The sequence below is a fragment of the Leptodactylus fuscus genome, chromosome 11, assembly GCF_031893055.1.
Source record: "Leptodactylus fuscus isolate aLepFus1 chromosome 11, aLepFus1.hap2, whole genome shotgun sequence".
Lineage (NCBI taxonomy): Eukaryota > Metazoa > Chordata > Amphibia > Anura > Leptodactylidae > Leptodactylus > Leptodactylus fuscus.
Window position 1 is genome coordinate 12,211,181 of NC_134275.1, and position 23,441 is coordinate 12,234,621.

Sequence of the window (23,441 nt, forward strand, 5' to 3'; positions counted from 1 at the left end):
TGGAGAACTACAAGCACCAGCATGGTGTGAGCGCGTGACAGGCTGGACCCCCCCCTCACTATCAGACAAAGCCCCGCACAGCCCCCGCCCCGGCCGCACAGCCCTCCACACTCCCATTCACATGGTAATGAGGCCGCACCATCCGGATCCCTCCGCGGACACAAGTCACAACTTTTGAAGTTTGTCTAGAAGTAGTTCTGTCTGCAGCGGAGGGAGACGGAGGAGCGACAGCGGCTCACAGCCTGCAACTGCAGTACCCTGCTGAGAGCTGGAGGAGTCCGAGGGCTCCGGGGAGAGGAGCGGGGAAAAGCTGTGACTACAGGTGTACGGGAGAGAGAGTCCGACTACAAGTGTACGGGGAGAGAGAGTCCGACTACAAGTGTACGGGGAGAGAGAGTCCGACTACAAGTGTCCGCAGGGAGACGGACTACAAGTGTGCGGAGAGAGAGAGTCCGACTACAAGTGTACGGGGAGAGAGAGTCCGACTACAAGTGTACGGGGAGAGAGAGTCCGACTACAAGTGTCCGCAGGGAGACGGACTACAAGTGTGCGGAGAGAGAGAGTCCGACTACAAGTGTGCGGAGACGCACCGTGTGATTACTGTCTGTGGAGCTAAGGATCCCGGGACTTATGTGTCTGCTGTAGTCGCATCCAGGAGGAATGGAGAGGGCAGGAGCCGCGGCTATACTGGTCCTGGCGCTGAGCGTTACCGCACAAGGTGAGGACTGAGCCCAAGAGCTGACACTCACAAACTGCTGATTATATACGGATACATTGTAACGACCAGGAGAGCTGTGTGTGCTATGTATAGGCTGACACATTGTAACGACCATTAGAGCTGTGTATAGGCTGATACATTGTAACGACCAGGAGAGCTGTGTGTGTTGTATATAGACTGATACATTGTAACGACCATGAGAGCTGTGTGTGCTGTGTATAGGCTGATACATTGTAATGACCAGGAGAGCTGTGTGTGCTGTATAGGCTGATACATTGTAATGACCAGGAGAGCTGTGTGTGCTGTATAGGCTGACACATTGTAACGACCAGGAGAGCTGTGTGTGCTGTGTATAGGCTGATACATTGTAACGACCAGGAGAGCTGTGTATAGGCTGATACTTTGTAACGACCAGGAGAGCTGTGTGTGCTGTATATAGGCTGACACATTGTAACAAAGAGGAGAGCTGTGTATAGGCTGACATATTGTAACGACCAGGAGAGCTGTGTGTGCTGTATATAGGCTGACACATTGTAACGACCAGGAGAGCTGTGTATAGGCTGATACATTGTAACGACCAGGAGAGCTGTGTATAGGCTGATACATTGTAACGACCAGGAGAACTGTGTGTGCTGTGTATGGCTGATACATTGAGCAGTATCTCCGCAGTGAGACTCCTCAGACTTCTGCCCTGCAGAGCTGACTATCTATCTAGTTACTTCTGATGGGTTCTCAGGAACCCGCTGGCTGATGCTGCTTCTTACCATGACTTGTACATCAGGTGTTGGAGGAGGCGCTGCTGCTTCTGGTGCATCACATTATTGGGGGGGGGGGGGGGGCGCAATGTGTGAAGTCTGATCATTATTGGGGGGGGTGCCCATTCTACTCGCTCACCTTTCTGATCTACAGCCCTATATAGTACTTTTGTAGGTCCGGACGTTGAGGGGCGTCAGATCCACCTTCTCCTGAAGTTCTGATTGTTGAGACGAGACCCCCTGAGCTGTGGAGATGGGGGGTTGAGGGTCGAGTTGCTGCCTGGGGTCATGTTCTCTGGCTGGAGCCTGTGTACAGCACCATGGAGTATGGCTGTGCTATATATGTAGGTTTGTGGAGTGATGTGCTCACTTTGGTTTAGTAGGTTCTAAGTTTTCCTTGTTCTTTGGCTGCAGAGTATAAGGGGTTAATGTGCCTGTGATCTATATTGGGGGAGGTCCGGGTATTTGTGATACCCCCAGTGTCTTATGTTTTATTGCAGGCTTGAATGCCTCTGACTTCTATGAAGGATCTGCCCTGAGTGGTGACGGCTTCTTGTCTTGTCCCATGAGCTTGCAGTTGCATTGTTGGTGGTTTCGATGTCGGCTCCATGTTGATGGTTTCCTGTCTCTCAGTCTAGGGACCGTCATTCTTCTGCTTTCTGTTTAGTGGCGGATGCTGACACCCCCCACACTGAGGTGTCCAGGCCTCATATCTGCCAACTCTCTAGTGACTGAGTCCTCTGTAGGGCCTGGGGTCCGGCTCTCCGAGGTACTGAGAGGAGACCCTCTGGGCCTGACAGGTGCTGCTGAGGTCCCTACCAGTTTGGCCAAGTCTTCTTAATAATAATATGTTGTAGCAGAAAGGGTTAACTCATAAAAAGGAAGTTTCTTACTACTATTATAGTGTGGACTGCCTGCTGCAGCGCCCCTAGTGGTCCCATCAGCAAGGAGATGAGACCTCCTTACTATTTATATGAGAACTGTCCTGCCTCAGCCTTGAGAGGGTTAACAGGCTGCCGTACAATTTAGGCTCAGGCGACCTGTATAAAACGCGTCACGTGAAGTCAGTGCTAAAATCATCACATGGAGCCTGCAAAGAAAATTCACTGGTTTGGCGTTTGTGTGGTTGTTGCGTCCCATGGTGCAGGCAGATACCATAGAGATGTATTGAAAGGTTTGTTGGGCAGCTTTGTGTAGGCCTAACCTTAGTGACTGGTCTCCAGGGTGTCACAGGGGGCGCTCTGGGGTCTCTTGCTGTAGGGCTTGTATTTGAGGATCCCCTCACGCCCCATTAGGGTGGAGTAGTTAGTTCTGCAGACAAGTCTCTGAACTTGTTTTGGAGCTGATTTCTGTCCCGGTAGCGAGAAGCTGAAGGCGCAGATTTCCCCGTCTAGTTTCAGAGCTCAGATCATTCATTTCCTATAACAGAATGACTTGCAGGTTGGGGGGGGAGGGGGTGTCTGGGTGTAAAATCAAGAATTTCCAAGTCTCTGACTATAAAACAGTCGCCGTCATTACGTTACATTAGGAGGCCGCGCCGTCCTTTTAGCTCTTTCCTAGTTGCATATGAGTTTGGACAATCTGTCTGACATAACGGGCCCCTCACCTGATCCTTATGGTGGCGCTCTAACATATCTGGGGACAGCTCACAAAGTGCTGTGTATATGAGTAGTGGCCGGGCCTGCTAGGGGTTGTAGTGCTCTGACAGGTGTAGTGCTATGTATGAGTAGTGGCCAGGCTTGCTGGGGGTTGTAGTGCTGTGTATATGAGTAGTGCCTGGGGCCTGCTAGGGGTTGTAGTGCTGTGACAGGTGTAGTGCTGTGTATGAGTAGTGGCCAGGCTTGCTGGGGGTTGTAGTGCTCTGGCAGGTGTAGTGCTGTGTATATGGGGCTTGCTGGGGGTTGTAGTGCTGCTCTTGTAGTGCTTTTGATCTTTTTGGAGTTAATTGGCCGCTCTTCTCCAGGAGGGCAGACACAGGCGGCAGGGGGGGTATTATAGCCCCGGCTCCAGGTATTAAGTGACAGGGGGAGCGGGACATGGATTCCTGCCCTGTGCTGAACAATATGTGAGAGGTGTGTGGAGCTGCGCACAATGGCCGGCTCTGATTTCCCCCTTTGTTGGGACTCCAGAATAGACCCTGCTCTGCAGCTGTTGTGTTTTCCCAGGAGCGGCCTGGAGGGATGGTGGGGGTGTTGTTTGGATGTCGCATGTCCCCTCCCCCACACTGGGCACATCAGGACAGTTGGGGGTATTACTCCATCACTAGTGAAGCCGAGGAATGATCCTTTTTGTCTCGCCTTCATATTTCTAAACCTTTTACCTGCTCTGCATGCGACAGTCTCCTCCCCAGTAAAAGTTACTAGATGACTAAAACAGTGGCTACTACAACTCCCAGCGGACAGTCTAGGCTAGCTTGCTGAGACTTTTAGTCACAGAGATGGTAAGCTATTAGCCGTCATTGTCCCCTTCCCCCATCTTCAGCAGCTTCGTGTGAAGAGAATTTCTGTAGGGAACTGCTCTCGGCTTCTGCAGGAATTAACATGAACTTGTCAACTGTCTGCAGGGGTGACAATGGCCGATCCCTGCAGAGAACAACTGTAACACCCAGGTGACTATATACCTGCAGGGCCCCATACCAGGCACTAATACCCAGATGACTATATACCTGCAGGGCCCTATACCAGGCAGTAACATCCTGGTGACTATATCAAATCAAACAAGCTTTATTGGCACGTCCCAGGACCCCATACCAGGCACTAACACCCCAGTGACTATATACCTGTAGGGCTCCATACCAGGCACTAACCTCCAGGTGACTATATTCCTGCAGGGCCCCATACCAGGCACTAACACCCCAGTGACTATATACCTGCAGGGCCCCATACCAGGCACTAACACCCCGGTGACTATATACCTGCAGGGCCCCATACCAGGCACTAACATCCAGGTGACTATATACCTGCAGGGCCCCATACCAGGCGCTAACATCCCGGTGACTATATACTAGGCACAGGGAGAAACATCATATACTTGTGCAGGTTCAGGGTTTGATAAGTCTCTGTCAGTGTTGCAAGGCTCTGACTCCTGCCCTTCATGTTCATGTTGGTGTTCAGGGCACTTGATGATGATGATGAAGTTCTGCAGGACTCGCACCTTGAGGAGCTCAGCTCTAGTGACCCCCATCTGGAAGAAATCCACCATTGCCAGTAGATGGTGTAATAGGGATGGCCGTCGTTTCCTTGTGCATATTTGTAATACTGAATTACTGACATCTACTCTTCTACTTGTTGTCTAAACTTTGATGGTTCTTCACTTTTTGCAGGATTACGGTGTACACAGCTGGGAGAAACGTGTCTGAATAACGGAAGATGTGAGGCTAGCGGGACGGAGTGCAAGTAAGTGAGCACAGTACACTGCAGGCTATTGCGCCCTGTTATCTGCTGCCTGTTGTGTTTGTCAGTGGGATGTGGGACAACACGTGTATATACCATCCTGTCTGTGCACATATAGGGGATGCCGCTGCTTGGGTCTGGTCTTTCCTGCTACCTGGGCTTGTCAGATTTGCTCGCTCAGGTAGTCGGCTTCAGGACTGAGGCTTTTGAAATTTCCCGGCCATGTAACTCGCTCCCTCTCCGGGATGATCCTGTGCAACAATAGACAGTCATTCAGGCCTATTGACAGGCGGCCCCTCCATTGTGAGCCCCTCATGAATACAGACCACTTTTTTCCCCTCCCTCCCTCACACTGAAGCCACACGGACGCTTGACGCTGTAAATCTTGTTTTCTTTTCATTGAAAAAAGCGACAGCTGGGGTTCGGTGGAAATGTGGTCTCCATTATTCAGAGATGCAGATTAGCATTGTGTGACTAATCACACGCTGGCCCACAATGCACCGCGGCCCAAGGACAATGAATGAAAAGTTTGGCCAAGAAAAAAAATGATTAAACTTTCGAGGAGATTTGATGAGAACTTGTATCCCGGAATCCATCATGGAATATTCTACGGGAGGAATTGGCGGCAGCTGCGTCTGTACAAGAGAACAGATCACCAACTTGTCTGCTGTTTCTTCACTGATGAATTTCTATTTTTCTGCTGTTTGGATGGGACTTTTTGCAGATCAGCATTGGCGGCGCTGGTGACTGGTTGTAGCGTCTGAATGAAGCGTGTGCGATGGCAGATTAGTCTCCAGGAGTTTCCCCGGCAGCTGTTCCCAAATGAGCAGGGTCTGCGCTGCCCCCGTCCTGTTTTTTTTTTTTTTTGTGCTTCTGTGTGTAATTTGTCGCTAGGAGCCAGATAAAGCGAAGCCGTGGTGACAAGCTGCAAAAACAGCGATCTTAAATGAGCGTGGTGCCCATAATCTGCCGGCAGATGGCCGCCCGCTCCCAGGGGCCTGTGAATAACACAAGTGTTCTGCTGAATGTTCCTCCCCGTGTATCGGGCTGTGTAATGCTAAGTAGCTCAGTCATTTTAAGCCCGATCATCTCCTTAAATAATTTTCCCAAAGGGACGTCTTTAAAGGAAAGTGTAATTATCACCCCATGTTCACGTCCCCCAGTACAGGAATCGGGGACATTAATTGCACCAATTAAACCCTGCGTTATAGTCACATTATAATAGGGAGGAAATTCTCAGTCAGTTGTTTAATGGGAAATTTCTGGTATTCGCTCCCTCCTGATTTTTGGAGCCTCTGTCATCGCAGCGCCAGGTCCAGATAAGCGTCAGGACTGATAGCATGGCATCTGAGCCAGCGTGGGATACAATATGGTGCACTGGCTGGCAGCCACATCTCCGTTTCACCTGTCACTTATCAGTTTTGCCCACAAAGGTTCCTTTATGTTCCCCCTAAATCCAATTAGAAAGGCAAGTGAAATAAAACCTTGTTGGGAGAGCGGATTCCTGGCTTTTCTGCGGCCGAGATGTAAGACAAGCGAGTCTCCTGCATCTCCAGAGCCAGATGCCACATTATATTAGGGCGCCCTGCCAGGGCTCGGGGGCTTCTGGGCTATAATTCTTTAACAAAACCTTTTCCCCCTAAAATGGACAAATTCCCCAGTAAGTTTTCTGGTCTCTGGTCTTCCCAGTTTGGTTATCTGTTCCTTGGAAAGCAGAGTTATGGATTTTTTAGACACTTTTTTTCCCCTATCCCCGGACATTAGAGTCTAGAAATGTGACAACTCCTAGGAGATGTGTAGTGATGACCGTACTGGTTGTCAGCCAGCGTTACCTGCTGCCTACATAACAAAGAATATTGACGGAAGGATGTGAAGTCTATAAGAAGTTCATCCCACTTGTAATCATGTTATAAGGGCAGGGGGTCTTCTTATATAATGACCTCTATGAGGGGTCTCTCCCCACCCATCTGCCAGGGTTGCAGTCAACAGCTGTTTGCACAGACGGCCTGGACTCTTGGCCCTTCCCCCATCAGTAGTATAATACCCCCATAGAGCAGCACATGAGCCTCCATATTGCCTGGTATATAGATGTAGGTCTTGTACATGGCGCCTGGGAGGAAGTGTGGGTAACACTGATAGAAGCGTTTACAGGGGAAGCCTGAGCTTTGACGGGTTAAGGACGCTTCTTCTCACTGCGCTGTCCAGTGCCACAGACCACAGAGCCGCCATAGTAGGTGGCAGCGGCATCATCATGAGTTTTTAGTACAATGTCACAGTTTCCTAACAAACAATCTGCAAAATGTAAAAGTCCTTCCTGCTGCTTGTTGTGTGCCAGGGTATAAGAGACCTATGTCAGGGCGCCTCTGCAGACCGGTACCTGAGTATACAGGGTGCTGTGCTGGGAGGTGACTGTATACCCAGACGCTCTGCCATGCCTGACTAGTCCTGACTGCCATTCCTGGAGTGTAATGGTGCGTCCCCTTGCCTTGGGGTTCCCATGCCCAGTGTGTTAATATTCCTCAAATTTCCCTCCTGGTGAGAGTAACGTCCATACAGAGGTGGGAGATTCACAGCTCACTGGATACTAAGAACTTGTTCAATGAGTCAAACATACAAATAAGCCCCAAGGCTGCAGAGTTTATAGGAGAGCGACGGAGGTCACCGCGCAAGGTGATTATTCTGCCGCCTCAAGTATATGAAGTGTGGAGATTAATGGTGCAGGGCGCTTAGACTTTGTGCTCAACAGGTGCAGAGGACGTTACTATAATCCGTCCAGGGTGTGCGGCGACCAGTAACCTTATTGCACGTGCCCGCAGATGAGGGAATCGGGGAAACCGTGTGCAATTACATGAAGTCACCGCTGTACCCATCTTTCTTGGGGCGGCCATCTTCATTCATCTCTGCAGGTACCTAGCTACATGAGCCTTGTACTTTGGGTCTCCCAGGATCCTGGTAACGTGATCTCCTCATTTGGGGGGAAAAGCCCCTCCTATTGTCTGCTCTTGGCAACTCCTGCCATGGAATCCCAAAGACTTCATCCATCATCCCAATCACTGGGGTCATGGATCCTGAGGAATGTCACGGGGGTGATGCCGACCTTCCTCTGCAGGGCTCGCAGCTTAGTGAGATCTTTATTGTATGTTTTACAGGATTGGTGCAGCCTCTGGACTTTTCCTGAGTCCTGAAGGGCAATAACCTGGAATGACATTTCTGACCCTGCTGGCTCCCTGTTTTGGTTGGATGTGGCCCGGTTTGCACCCAATAATCCCATTCATTCTGGCTACAGGACTTATTTTTATTTGCAGTTGTTGATGTTGGGAGTTGTGGTTTAGAGTAAGTTTTTATTGTTAAGCGTCTATGGGGAGCGAGGAGAGGTCTGTGTATGAGATCCCGTTACCCCTGAGGTATCTTTGCAGACTATTACAGGTTATTAGTTGTAATGTTCAGTCTCTAGGGTCGGTTATTACATCTCTTCAGGGTTAATAATCTGATCATTCTACCCAATTTTGCAGCGATGTCTGTTTGGCAACGAGTTTCAGATTCCAGGAACAGATGTAGAAAAACCACATTAAACTCCCATCCAGGTGGAGAGCCGTCTGTTGGGGGCCGGACACAGGCAGCTCGCTGGGTTAAACCGATCATTTGTGGGTTTTGGGGACAGGTGTTCTGAGGATCATCCCCCATGCTGGGGGTATGGGGGCCCTCACTGTAGTGTATATGCGGGCCTGGGCTTGTATAGGGGCCCTCTGTAGTGTATATGGGGCCCTGGGCTGGTAGTATAATGGCCCTCTCTGTAGTGTATATGGGGCCTGGGCTGGTAGTATAAGGGCCCTCTGTAGTGTATATGCGGGCCTGGGCTGGTAGTATAGGGCCCTCTGTAGTGTATATGGTGCCTGGGCTGGTAGTATAGGGGCCTCTCTGTAGTGTATATGCGGGCCTGGGATGGTAGTATAGGGGCCCTCTCTGTAGTGTATATGGGGCCTGGGCTGGTAGTATAGGGGCCCTCTCTGTGATGTATATGGGGGCCTGGGCTGGTAGTATAGGGCCCTCTGTAGTGTATATGGAGCCCTGGGCTGGTAGTATAGGGGCCCTCTCTGTAGTGTATATGGGGCCTGGGCTGGTAGTATAGGGGCCCTCTGTAGTGTATATGGGGCCTGGGCTGGTAGTATAGGGGCCCTCTGTAGTGTATATGGGGCCTGGGCTGGTAGTATAAGGGCCCTCTGTAGTGTATATGGGGCCCTGGGCTAGTAGTATAGGGGCCCTCTCTGTAGTGTATATGGGGCCTGGGCTGGTAGTATAGGGGCCCTCTCTAGTGTATATGGGGCCCTGGGCTGGTAGTATATGGGCCCTCTGTAGTGTATATGGGGCCCTGGGCTAGTATTATAGGGGCCCTCTCTGTAGTGTATGTGGGTCCCTGAGCTGGTAGTATAGGGCCCTCTGTAGTGTATATGGGCCCTGGGCTGGTAGTATAGGGGCCCTCTGTAGTGTATATGGGGTCCTGGGCTGGTAGTATATGGGCCCTCTGTAGTGTATATGGTGCCTGGGATGGTAGTATATGGGCCCTCTCTGTAGTGTATATGCGGGCCTGGGCTGGTAGTATATGGGCCCTCTCTGTAGTGTATATGCGGGCCTGGGCTGGTAGTATATGGGCCCTCTCTGTAGTGTATATGCGGGCCTGGGCTGGTAGTATATGGGCCCTCTCTGTAGTGTATATGCGGGCCTGGGCTGGTAGTATATGGGCCCTCTCTGTAGTGTATATGGGGCCCTGGGCTGGTAGTATAGGGGCCCTCTGTAGTGTATATGGGGCCCTGGGCTGGTAGTATATGGGCCCTCTGTAGTGTATATGGGAGCCTGCGCTGGAGGTATATGGACCCTCTGTAGTGTATATGGGGCCCTGTGCTGTTAGTATATAGGCCCTCTGTAGTGTGTATGGGGGCCCTGTGCTGGTAGTATATAGGCCCTCTGTAGTGTATATGGGGGCCCTGCGCTGGTAGTATATGGGCCCTCTGTAGTGTATATGGGGCCTGCGCTGGTAGTATATGGGCCCTCTGTAGTGTATATGGGGCCTGCGCTGGTAGTCTATGGGCCCTCTGTAGTGTATATGGGGCCCTGTGCTGGTAGTATATAGGCCCTCTGTAGTGTATATGGGGGCCCTGTGCTGGTAGTATATAGGCCCTCTGTAGTGTATATGGGGCCCTGTGCTGGTAGTATATGGGCCCTCTGTAGTGTATATGGGGCCCTGTGCTGGTAGTATATAGGCCCTCTGTAGTGTATATGGGGGCCCTGTGCTGGTAGTATATAGGCCCTCTGTAGTGTATATGGGGGCCCTGTGCTGGTAGTATATAGGCCCTCTGTAGTGTATATGGGGCCCTGTGCTGGGAGTATATGGGCCCTCTGTAGTGTATATGGGGCCCTGTGCTGGTAGTATATGGGCCCTCTGTAGTGTATATGGGGCCCTGCGCTGGTAGTAGAGCCCCAGCATTGGGGGACATTGCAGGCTTGCTGTGTAACCACCCGCACAGGGCCCGTCTTACTTGTACTTCTCATCATCTGAGGTTGTCACTGATCTGATACTGAATTGTGTTGTCAGGATGAAGCGTCTCCTATCTTTAGGTTCCTCTAGATGATTATAATCTTCCCTTCCCAAGTCTGCACTTTTTATTAAATGTTTTTGGGGTGAATTGCGGGTGAAATGCCATTATAGTGATAAGAATGTAAATGTTAGGACTGACCCCTCCGGTAACCCGCAGATACTCTGCCATCCGGTAACCCGCAGATACTCTGCCATCCGGTAACCCGCAGATACTCTGCCATCCGGTAACCCGCAGATACTCCGCCATCCAGTAACCCGCAGATACTCTGCCATCCAGTAACCCGCAGATACTCTGCCATCCGGTAACCCGCAGATACTCGGCCATCCTGTAACTCGCAGATACTCCGCCATCCAGTAACCCGCAGATACTCAGCCATCCAGTAACCCGCAGATACTCTGCCATCCAGTAACCCGCAGATACTCTGCCATCCGGTAACTTGCAGATACTTGGCCATCCCTTCCTTGACTCTCCCCAGCACCTGGAAACGTTTAGGACTGTAGTGATTACTCTGAGGAGGCCGGGAGGGGAAGGGGCTAATTCAAGTCGTGACCCCTTTACATTTTAAGGCTTCTTTCCCACGGTTAAGAGAGGAAATCTGGAAATGCCACAAGACTGAAGGCGGTGTGATGGTAACATGGCCGCCATGGCTGATAAGTGGCAGTAGTATCGATAGCCGAGATTTTTCTGATGTTTAGAGGCAGATCCAGGATTTTATTCTGGGAAAATGGGGTTGGGGGACTTTAAATGAGGTCTCCAGTTTTCAGACACAGTATAAAGCCAAAGGCCGTTCTTGTGGTCACTCTGGAAGGTTCCGGCGTCTCCTGCACTGTGTTTACAATGAATCTGTCTAAGACTGTCACGGACTCCCAAGACGGAGCTGCAGCTGGATCAGGGAGTTATCTGCTTGATAGCTATGTCTGCCCTTGAATCAGGGAGCCAGAGACCTTAGGGGGGTGATTGCCCTCTCCTATCCCCCCTTTCACCTAAATCTGCCCCTTTTACTGCCAAAATGTCTAAAAATGCAAGATGGTTACAGCCATTGTGGGGGCCATTTCTGACCAACATGCCTAACCAACAGATTACAGGTTGGTTATTCTGCCCTAAAGGAAAGCTGGGTTCTAACTCTGTATACGGCCATACTGACTGTTTCCTCTCCTTTGCTGAGCCAGATCTAATAGACTTTTCGCTACTTCTTGTGCAGTTTGACGTCAGTTTCCCACGCTGCCCTGCGGCCCAGACTGCGGCTTTCCCTCTTGTTCTTGTTGTGCCTTCCCTCTGGCTCCATTGTTGTCCTCTGTATTTCTTGGGAGGAGGCGGCAGATGGCTGCACACACAATGGCTGCGATCCCTCCACTCTGAAATAAGGCTGGGTCAAAGGTCACAGGGAAACATCTGCCATCTTGAGAGTCTTGGCAGCGGGCGATCAGCACGAGGCACAAATACCAAGTTTTATTGAACTAGTAAAGTGCGGTATAAATGTGCGGCAGATGGCTGTAATGTAGATGCCGGGTGCAGGTCGCTTCTGTTACTGCTTTTTAGTCACAGATGAAGTTTCTACATTTTCTTGATTTTTGTTGCTTTACTGTAATAAGACGCTGGGATCTTGCTTCCTCTTTTTGCTGGGTGCTTACTCTGGTTTGCATCTTCCTGTCCCATCTGTGCACAGTATACAGCACATTCTGCTGAGCCCTCTAGTCCCCCTGGCCGCAGGAGCTTGCAGTCTTCCTTAGGCAGGTCCTATAGTAGATGTAGTGCCCCTCCTATTGGTAGGAGACTCCTTATGGCCCCTAAGGCTCCTCCTGGGCTCAGGTCTGTTGCATCTCTTCACCCCTGATGGCTGCTCACAATATCAGCGCCCTGGCCAGTAACACTAGTATATAATGGCCGATCCCTGACGACCCCCAGCCCCAGCACACGCTGTCAGGGTTTGTGTCATTTTCTTTCTTTGCTCCTCCAAACTAGTTTTAAGAGGTGGAGAAGAATTTTGCAGTGTCCGGCGATGGTTTGCTGCCTGACTGCCAGGCACACACGAGATCTGCGGACTATGTATTTAGCATCTCTGTGATACATTAGGTGAGACGTCTCCAGATTTCACACCAGCCGCTCAGGGTCTCATCACTTTCCATATTTCTTCTTTTTCTTTTCCTAGATTTGGTCACGTTATGTGTCAGATTGCTGGAAATATAAGAAAGATCATTAATGGTCCATATTGCATAGGGGGGATATATGTAGTAAGTGTGTGTCCTATACGTGGCAGGGATTCCCATAGGTTCTGGGTTATTCTGTGCTCTCTGATCTGAGGTTTGGGCCCTCCGGGATGTGATGAGGCTTCATGAGACTTGTCATGTGCTTCTTGTAAGTGACCTAAAGGAGAAGCGTCGCTTGTGTCTCCACATCCGGAAATAGGCAGCGTGTGTATCATAGGGAGGAAACAGAAATCTTACAGGGTGTGGGGTTTTTTTTGTATTTCCCCATGTAATATGGCATAGAGTGTAGGAGGACGTACAAGGTATAGTATAGGAACGTTCCAGCCTGAGATCCTGCCTTGACCTAGTTCAGCTCACACAGATGAGGGTTTGTTACAATGTATCAGTTTAGGTCATTGCTGTGTAGCTCGGACTCGCCTATGCAGACTTTAGGGTGTATTCAGACTGTGCGGTGGCTGGCAGGACGCCATGTGTTTTATGGATTGTGTTCAGTGTTCCCTCGTTGATAACCTGACCAATTCCCATTGTGTCTACCTGTATAATAGCCGCGCTCCTGTCTGTGCCGTTGTCATCCTGCGGTTTTGGAGCGTGTTTTACTTTAGCCAGTTCTTCCCGGTCATTTGTCAGAATAGCGCCCGGCCGGTGCGGTCTCTGGAATGTCGCCCCCTGCAGGTGCATGTGGCCTTGAATAGCACATTGACTTGTGCCAGAGCTAACCCACAAGATAACATGCAGCCTATTAATATTAGCACGCGGGGCGAGGTGGACGTTCCAGCTGAGTGCACACTTCACACAGGCCACATGCCTTCACTGGCCTCAGCGGCTGCAGGACAATGGCGCCTCTCATGAGCTGGAGGCAGAGCGCACCCTCACCACCCACAATCCCGGGCTCATTCTTCATGATGATTGGGCAGCACTCACCAGGGGCAGCTGCCGCCTCTCATTAATATGCACACCTGTTCTCTGCAGCTTTTGTGCAGCCGGCAGATGCCCTAATTAATTTTGCTCCCATTCTTTGCGCTCCTTTTGGCCGGGATAATGCTTTCTCATTAACTCGAAATGTCTCCGATTCCTAACAAATTCTCTCACAATTCCCCAACAAAGAGAATGCGAGCCAGGAAAACAGGGGGGATGGGGGGGGGGGTCCTCCCGCCGAATTAAGGATCCAGACTTTTCCCAAAGTTTTTGTTACTTTTTATTCCTGTTTTCTATTCTTCTTATTAAAATTATCTTTGAAGTGAAGAATTCTTCTCATCTTGTATGTCTGGACTGTAATGTCCCCGGGCGCTCACAATCTAACCTTCAGATTCTGCTGAGTCTATCGCACCCCTGCAGACTGTACGGTGACCATTTTGTTGTTTGGTGTTTATGAATGGGGTCATGTCCCCCCTGTCCATGCAGCAGATGGGGCAGGTGTCTGTACAGTAACAAATGGTGGCCGTGTCCCAATGTGAACTGGGAGACTTGGACCTTCTGCCTGTGTTTGGGTGGTTTGTGATATTACGTACAATGTTGGTCTAAATAATATGTGAATGATCTATGTGATGGAGGGATCCTTGGTTCCCTTTATCAGGGGGTCCCAATGTCCGGCTATATGTAACTGATCTGTATACTCTTTCTGGAGGGTCCTGTATACTACTGCCTGCTCCTGCCCGCTCCTCCAGGGCACTAGTTGCTGCCACCTCTCCCTCTGCCGCTTTATGTTTATTCAGTTTTTCTTTGTTGACTTTTGGTTTTTGGGAAGATTTGGAAGCGCTGATCCCTGACCACAGGGGCGCACACTCCCAGAAATCTGCCTTTAATCTGTGAGGCGGCTGTGCTGGACAGTACACTGGTAACAGGTGGTGATGTTGGGGTCAAACATCTGCTGCACCCCCTCTGATCACCAGGCTGCAGGGCCTCGTGCCCATTTCATGCTTTTTACATGAGACACTAAAGTTATATTAAAGGCTTATCGCCTGGAGGTAGACGATTCTCTCGGGGCCAGGGGCAGATCTGGTTACCATTTGTGTATTGCACAAGCTCCTAAACTAATCCTGGAGGAGAGAGCTCAGAGCATGTCACCATTGAGAAAATCCTACAACTTCAAACACTGCCAGACATCCTTAAAACCGACCATGTGTCCTGGACCCACTACAGGACTAAAGACTGTTAACAGAGAGTAATAGATTGTATCTTCCTCTTGCAGGTGCCCGGGTCCGTATGTCGGTGAGCGATGCCAATTTACCAATCCCTGCACCAGTAATCCATGTTTAAATGGTGGATCGTGCCAATATGACATCAGAGGGAACAGCATTTACTTCACCTGCAGTTGCCCCCTGGGGTATCAGGACGCCCGCTGTATCACCCGGAAGGACAACGCGTGTCTCAGTAACCCTTGCCGTAATGGAGGGACTTGTAATTTGACCACCAATGAGTGGACCTATAAATGTCGCTGTCCCCCGGGATGGACAGGTAGGTGATACTTGTGTACTTTATGTTCTACCCTCAGTCGTGTGTTATTGGGGGGGGGGTGTCTTTTAGCTCCCCATTACCTCTCTGCTTATTTTCACAGTGAATACAATGCCACTTCTTGTTAGTGGGGGATCATTAACACTTTCATAACTTTCCCACAGGTGACACATGCCAGAAAGCTGACCCTTGTGCATCCAACCCCTGTGCCAATGGCGGGACCTGCGTCCCATTCGATTCTCAGTACGTCTGTAAATGTCCGGAAGGATTTACTGGAGAGACCTGCAGGACGGATGTTAATGAATGCAAAGAGAACCCGTGCAAGAACGGAGGAATATGCGTCAATGAGTTCGGCTCTTTTTACTGCAAGTGCAAGAGCAGATTTACAGGAAACTACTGTGATATCCCCTACGTGCCATGTAACCCATCCCCGTGCCAAAATGGTGGGACCTGCCGGCAGACGGATGACACGTCCTATGAATGCACATGTCTGCCAGGTATGTTCACTGAGCATTATTGTACTTTCCAGCATGTGAGGGCGGTCCTGAGGCTGCAGCCCCTGTAGGATGTGAGGGGGGTCCTGAGGCCGCAGCCCCTGTAGGATGGGAGGGGGGGGGGGTCCTGAGGCCACAGCCCCTGTAGGATGTGAGGGGGTCCTGAGGTCCCCTGTCCTCTGTGTAGGTATCAGCAGCTTCTCTTGTGCTGCGGCAGGAAGTGTTGTGTTTGTCGCAGTGACAATCCTTCGCCGCTTCCCTCCACAATACAAGGATATCGCCATTCACTCTGACCTTTTGCCCTGTGCTTATGAATTGGACGTTTATAAAGGGATTATAATGTTAAAGGTGAAGTTGGAAAATGTTTGGTTTTGAGCTTTATGGAGAACATGTGATTGCAGGTAGCTTCATACTCTAGTCACATCCAGAGCTGTTAATCCAATCCTGCCTAGTGCACAGACTGCTCCACAGACTGCAGCAGGAGAGAGATACAAGGCCCTGCAGAGGTGGAACCAGGAGATTGGTGGATGCAGCTCTGGAGGTGACTAAGGTATAGGGGAGTAATGATGCAGCGCTGGTTTATTCCTTCTGCCCCAAAGATGAGATTTGTGCCGCTGGAGATTCATCGTTTGCTTTTCCACTAATAGTTGTAACGTCTAGTTTAGTTCTGAGAAGTAAGATGAGGGCCGGCGAGGCGAGAACATCGCAACGCTCTAGAACAGGAAGCTTCAACCTCACACAAAGCGGAAGCCGTTTCTTCCTCCTCAGATCACAATAAGCAGCCAAGATGAAAAAAATCCCTCGTGTTAAGACCAAGACGAATAGAAAGATCCTGGTTGTCCCCTCATTATCCTGCGACTTCCCCCTCAGTGTAAAACCTGTGACATGAACTAAAGGAATCCGCGGGGGTCTGGCTCTGAAAAGGTTTTATTTGGTTTGTTGAGTTCCTGCAGTTATGGAGAGTTGTGAGTGCTGATCCCTATTCCCTGCATTACATTAATAGGTGACCCTCATGGAGTGCTGATCCCTATTCCCTACATTACATTAATAGGTGACCCTCATGGAGCGCTGATCCCTATTCCCTACATTACATTAATAGGCGACCCTCATGGAGCGCTGATCCCTATTCCCTACATTACATTAATAGGTGACCCTCATGGAGCGCTGATCCCTATTCCCTACATTACATTAATAGGTGACCCTCATGGAGCGCTGATCCCTAATATTACATTACTTGAGGACTCTCAGCTGTGCTCAGGTTGTGAGCGGACAGCCGTGTGCCTATAGTCTGTGTCAGTCATGTAGAGCCCATAGCATGTCCGTAGTGCTGGGTATATAGCAGATATATAGCAGGTGGTGTCTGTACACGGTCTGAGGTTTATGTGCATGTTGTTTCCTGACTGTTTTAGGGGTTAAGTTGTGAATCATTGGCCATTCTCTCCTTCCTCTTAGTTCTGCACCCGGGCATGTTATATCTGGGCAAACATTAACCTGCTTGGTACTTTGAAGCTGCACAACAATAGCCGCCCAGCTTTTATGGGCTTGTGGGCAGGTGTCTGCAGCAGCACATGTGGCCCAGGACATTTTATCACATAAGAACTCCCCCATAGATGTAGAGATCAAAGAGCAGATGATGTGACGGAGGTGCCTGCGTCGGGCTGACCGCGCTCCCATCACACCGGGGTTATTGCTGCTTGCTCACATTGTCTGACTACCATTTCTGCTCCAGCCGGTTCTGGGGGCGGCAGATTTAGAAACACTTTCGGAAAGACTTGTTTCTTGTTGTTGGATAAACATGTGAAGATCAGATTTCATCTGACGTCTCGGCGGCAGAGCGCGGCCGGCTGAACGGCAATGTTGTCACTGTAAACACAAGCTGGGCTGGGGCGCACATTGTTCACATTCACTTCTATTATAGGGCCCCTCCCGGGCCCCGCTGCTGTAATGAAGCATTTCTGTTATCAGATACATTGTGTATGCAGTGATTTATGGGCTTGCCCCAGTTCACACACACCAGTTATACGATGAATGGGAGCAGCCATGTGAAGGAACAGGTTCACACCGACCCACATGCTGATGAATCGCTTCCGCCAGCGCCGCTCTTTGCCGCTGTGTGTATAGTAAACTTACATTAACTGGAAAAGTTTGTTTTTCTCACAGTAACTTTATGTAACTTTTTTATCGTGTCCTGTATACGGACAGATACCATGTAGTGGCCAGTCTGGTGTGAACCCGGTAACGCCAATCTCTCTCCTGCCCTGATAAGTCACCACCATGTGTCAGTCCGGGCAGTCTAGTGTGCACAGTGTTATCTAGTTCCAGTCACTGACACCAAGCAGAGATCTTAAAGGCAAAGGCAAGGCCATAAAGCAAAGTGTGAGAGAGTTGCAGTAAATGGGTCACTTGAAAAACACTTGAATCGGCCAACTATCTGTGTACAGGGAAAGAAGGATCATTGGGTCAGATGATAGTTTGTCCCCCAGTCTGCAGAGTGTGTTTGGGGGAGTCAGGATACCCATGGATGTAAGATGTGGGGCCAGCTGTAGGAATAGTGAGTGTTATCACCCAGGCCCTGATAGGAGGCGGCAGTAGCCCGTTTAATGAGTAACTTTCCACATGTTGGTCTTGTGTACGGGGTGCCAACTATCAGTCAGGCGGCAGCATTAGAAGTCTGCTATCAGCAGTTTTATGAGCGGTCTCGGCCCTGGCATTCTCATTGCTGCCCAAGACTTGCACTAATCTCTCTTGTTGCTCAATTTTTCTTGCACTTTGCAAACAAAACAACAGATTCCCAGTAAGTGAGATTGAAGCGTTCTGTATATAGTGCAAACAGCCCAGGATATACTGCTTGTGTTGTGTATACAGCCCTGTAGCAATCAGAACTGCGCCTTACCTGCACACGGCAGAGGCCGTCATCTTGTTCCTCGATATAGTGCTGCAAATCATTAAAACCTCTTAACACAAAGGAAGCAAAATTTGTGTCGTCCCCCCCCCCAGCAATTATTGAATTTTATGGGAAAATGTGCGGATTTGACACAAATCTTTTGACTTCTGGGAATATTATAACTTTTTATAGGATTTTCTGGTCAAAACTGTGAAGTGAATATTGACGACTGTCCAGGAAACCAGTGCAAGAATGGAGGAACCTGCGTGGACGGGGTGAACACCTACAACTGTCGCTGCTCTCCTGACTGGACAGGTATGGCGCTGTGTCCGCTAGCTATCCCTCTTATATGGCTATATATTTATGGAAGATGCCACCGCCTAATTCCCTTCTTCCTTCTGGTTTGCAGGCCAGTACTGCACTGAAGATGTTGACGAGTGCCAACTGATGCCAAATGCCTGTCAGAATGGAGGCACCTGCCACAATACCCACGGAGGATACAATTGTGTCTGCGTCAATGGCTGGACTGGAGAGGACTGCAGTGAGAACATTGATGACTGTGCCAATGCCGCCTGTAACAACGGGGCCACCTGCCATGACCGAGTAGCCTCCTTCTACTGCGAGTGCCCACACGGCCGCACTGGTAAGAACGCGAAGCCTGATGCCAACACATGAGGCTGAATAACAGATTTCTTATTTGCAGCTTATCTGAAGTTTTCACTTTTGCATCCAGTAAATAAGTGAAGCCGAGCTGTCCTTTCTTGCATTCCAGGTCTTCTTTGTCACCTGGATGACGCTTGTATCAGCAACCCCTGCAATGAAGGCTCCAACTGTGATACTAACCCAGTGAATGGCAAAGCCATCTGTACCTGCCCCTCTGGGTACACCGGACCTGCCTGCAACCATGATGTGGACGAGTGCTCTCTTGGTAAGATTCGTTTTCCAATAACAAGCTGAATACCACAAAATTGCACAATAATGAAAAGCTGCATTAACCCTTCATTTGACTGTACAGGTGCCAACCCCTGTGAGCATGGTGGAAAATGCATCAACACCCAGGGCTCCTTTCAGTGTAACTGCCTCCCGGGCTACACCGGACCTCGCTGTGAGATTGATGTTAATGAATGTCTGTCCAACCCCTGTCAGAATGACGCCACGTGCCTGGACCAGATTGGAGAGTTCCAGTGTATCTGCATGCCAGGTGCGGCCATTGCTGCGTATAGGAAGATTAGTTGTGTGCACCTCCTTGTTCTGGTGCTGTCGCTGCTGAAACTTTTTTTATATGAACTATTCCTCTTTAATTTGTTAGGTTATGAGGGGAAGTTCTGTGAAATCAATACTGACGAATGTGCCAGCAGTCCCTGTCTACACAATGGTAGATGCATCGATAAAATCAACGAGTTTCACTGTGAATGTCCCACAGGTGAGTAGACGGATCAATAAGTCAGCGCTGTCTGGCGAGGTTACAGTAATCTGCACCTGCAGGCATCTTCATTCCATCGCTGGGAAAATCCCACTAATTCTGTATGGATTGCATCTGCTGTCCTCATATAATAGGGGGTCAGGGGTATCCTGATAAGACCATATACACACATGTAGTGGTGCTGACTGCTACAGGAGACATGTGCAGAGAGGTTGTGATGTCTGATCTCTCAGGATGTTCTGTCCTAGGCTGAAAGTAAGATTGGGGTCTCTGTCCCCTTTAATTCCTTGTGTGGAGGATTCCATGGTAACCCCGAGGAAGCTTTAAAGGTGCCTGCGGGAAGCCTGTGTATAAGGATCAGGAACGTAGGAATCCTAAAGTCATTATTTTAGGCCACTGGTTCTTTTGCTCTCACATGACAAGGGGCCTGGACCAGGAGAGACGATTTATTAAATGCAGTGTAGTGTGAAGTCAGACAAAGAATGTTAAACTGATCCGACGGGGTGGCAGGAATGGGGCAGACGGGCTTCATGTTGTGAGGCGTCTTCTCAGACACTGCCTGGTGCCATATTGGGTCACTTAAGGCAATGACTGGAAGCCTTGAGCGAGCCCCCAATAACCTGCCACTGTTTGCTGCCTTTCTAAGACATGTGTGCACTGCATAGTTGGGCAGGTTCTCCTTGTCGTCCATGCAGATTCCAGGGCTCAGTGAGGACCTAGTGCCATCCCCCTCCCTGTGTATATTTCCATCCACTCACTGAAGCTTTACCTACATGAAGTTGCCTGTGTCTGCAGTAGTTATCACTAAGTGATTGCAAAAATATTTCATCAAACAGCCTAAAGGTGTTTTCTTTCCTCTCCAGGTTTTAATGGTCACTTGTGTCAGTATGATATTGATGAGTGTGCCAGCACGCCCTGCAAAAATGGTGCAAAATGTGAGGATGGACCCAACACTTACAGCTGTCAGTGCACAGAAGGTAACGCACCCCCGGCATCAGCTCCTTGTCCTGACCAAAGGGCCAAACCTTGTATTAGTCTAGAGGATTAGAAATGTCCGCCCTGCGCTGCAGCAGCCGATGGACTCTGCATAAAAGAGCCTTGAAAGTGATCTGTGCCGGAGCAGATGTCGCAGCTTTGGTGTCGCAATTAGAGTGAAAGCGGAGCGCTCTCCATGTGGCGCGCAGGGCAGAGGTGTTGTCGGCACACAGGGGCTCTTCTTTCTTTTTTTTCCTTTTGTGCTTTTATCCTCTTTCTGTTGAGAAGGAAAAAAAAGACGCGGGAAAAGTTTGAGCCAGAAAGGAATTTTTTTTTTTTTGCATGGAGCATCGGCCTACGAGGAGTGGCCTTGATGGGACGATGACATGAGCCCGAGGGGAGACAATGGCACTATTGTCATGGCAGAGAGGGCTCACAGATGAATGACTTCTAATCAGGCTCCTGTGAATGGCAGCCAGCGATGAAAAGCTCTTATTTCCACCAAGTGCAGCCAGAGCTGTGCTCTGAATTCTTCTCTTTGCAAGACATTTTGCAGAACGAATCGCTTCAGCCTCTTTATCCATGTTACTGCAGGGACAGATAAGAGATTTTAGAGACTGCCGATCTATTAGGATGTAGGAGCGTGACTCTGACATGAGTGTAGGGCAGCGTACAGCTTCTCCATATAGTAATCGGTCCTAAACCGGTCCCCTGCTGCCGCTTCAGAATTACACGTATAGGAGTCCCAGGCCTAGCGCTTCTCCCTAGTGGTCGTGTATAACATTGGCCAATCTCATGGCTTGTGACTAGTAGATGAGAAGGGGCTGATAGCTTTCAGCATACATAAAGGCTGGTTATAATTGGTTGTAATAATGCTTCTGTGTGCAGGATTCTCCGGTCCCCACTGTGAAGAAGATATCGACGACTGCAAGCCGGACCCCTGCTACTATGGCACCTGCGTAGATGGCATCGCCACCTTTACCTGTGAATGTACCCCTGGCTATACTGGAAGACTTTGTGACACCAACATCAATGAGTGCATGAGCATGCCCTGTCAGAACGGAGGAGAGTGCGTGGACAAGATCAATAGCTATGTGTGCCAGTGTCTGAAAGGCACCTCAGGTACGAGGGATTCGTAGTCTCTGACTGGGGGGGGGGATTCTCAATGATCGTCCGACTCTCTGTAAATCCTCCTTTTGACATCTATTGAGCTTTCTCAGCCATGAGCCTGTTAATGTATGTGGCGATACAGCCGTGATACCTGGGACTCGATGGGCTGCTCGTGTAGCTGAACTTCTGTTTTTTCTTTTTAAAGGGATCAACTGTGAAACAAACCTGGATGACTGCGCCAGCAATCCCTGTGACTCTGGAAAATGTATCGATAAGATCAATGGTTACGAGTGCGCCTGTGAGCCGGGCTATGCCGGTAAGACTGCCAGATACTGAAGCATTGGTCATGGGGATATAAGGTACAGTCAGAGCATGACCGTGGGCCGCCTGCTGCTTAGAGGCTGAGGAGGATGGAGATTCGGGAGTCCATTCACTTCAGTGGGGGGGATCGGGTTTCTGACTGCTCCGTCTGATTAGAGGGAGTTAATAAGATCCTTTGATTTGGAGTCCACCCCTCTGGACGGCCCACTGCCCACCTGTGCAAAGCCTAGTTTTATGGTACTCCGCCCCCCCCCCCCAGCCCCAATTTCTCATCTGTCCTGTGATCAATGGAGCCTTTATGCCAGTAAATAGCCAGTGTGCGCCCCATTAAAGGCCTCCCTCCCATGAGAAACAGGAGTAAGTAACTGGAGAAATGCGACTCATGAGGCCCAGGCCGGTTCACAGTCACCAGGATCCTTTTTCCATTAATGACTCTCTTTATCGACATGTCAGCCGCCATTTTGAACTTTTATTTTGTTACTTTGTGTCCAGGAAAGATGTGCAATATTAACATTGACGAGTGCGCCAGCAACCCCTGCCACAATGGCGGCACCTGCGAGGATCTCATTAATGGCTTTAGGTGCACGTGTCCCGAAGGTTTCCAAGGGCAGATGTGCCTGTCTGAAGTGGATGAGTGTAGAAGCAACCCTTGTATCCATGGATTCTGCCATGATGGGGTCAACGGGTAAGTGTTCTCAGGAGGGGAATTTATTCTGACAGCCAAAGTGTTCAAAGGGAAAATATCTCCGGATACGAGTGAATTTATTCTACAGGCCTAATGTTGGATGAGACATAATATCGGTCCATTACAGTTCCTACATGACCTGTCACCACACACTTAGAATGGCAGATCTGCCTAGTTTTGGAGCAGTTGTTGTATTGGGAGGTTTGGCTACTCAGGCAGCCATATTGGACATCCATATAATTTTGTATTTAATGTCTGTTTTTTAGATACAAATGTGACTGTGATTCGGGCTGGAGTGGAACCAACTGTGACATCAATAACAATGAATGTGACTCCAATCCGTGTATGAATGGGGGAACGTGTAAGGATATGACCAGCGGTTACATCTGCACCTGTAGGGAGGGCTTCAGCGGTAAGTGTCACCTTCTCCGC

The 23,441-nt window shown here is 49.7% G+C and overlaps 1 protein-coding gene across 1 annotated transcript in view; it reads left to right on the forward strand.

Moving 5' to 3' along the window:
* The first annotated feature begins 454 nt into the window (after nucleotides 1-454).
* Nucleotides 455-23,441, forward strand: part of NOTCH1 (notch receptor 1) — a 33,433-nt gene continuing 10,446 nt past the window's right edge. Inside the window, exons 1-14 of the mRNA XM_075259413.1 lie at nucleotides 455-718; nucleotides 4,796-4,868; nucleotides 14,855-15,120; nucleotides 15,282-15,614; nucleotides 18,688-18,810; nucleotides 18,905-19,138; nucleotides 19,268-19,423; nucleotides 19,511-19,696; nucleotides 19,805-19,918; nucleotides 20,782-20,895; nucleotides 21,782-22,015; nucleotides 22,209-22,319; nucleotides 22,817-23,009; nucleotides 23,276-23,421. Coding sequence (XP_075115514.1) covers nucleotides 661-718; nucleotides 4,796-4,868; nucleotides 14,855-15,120; nucleotides 15,282-15,614; nucleotides 18,688-18,810; nucleotides 18,905-19,138; nucleotides 19,268-19,423; nucleotides 19,511-19,696; nucleotides 19,805-19,918; nucleotides 20,782-20,895; nucleotides 21,782-22,015; nucleotides 22,209-22,319; nucleotides 22,817-23,009; nucleotides 23,276-23,421 — 2,341 coding nt within the window. The 5' untranslated portion in view covers nucleotides 455-660. The remainder of the gene's footprint in view (nucleotides 719-4,795; nucleotides 4,869-14,854; nucleotides 15,121-15,281; nucleotides 15,615-18,687; nucleotides 18,811-18,904; nucleotides 19,139-19,267; nucleotides 19,424-19,510; nucleotides 19,697-19,804; nucleotides 19,919-20,781; nucleotides 20,896-21,781; nucleotides 22,016-22,208; nucleotides 22,320-22,816; nucleotides 23,010-23,275; nucleotides 23,422-23,441) is intronic.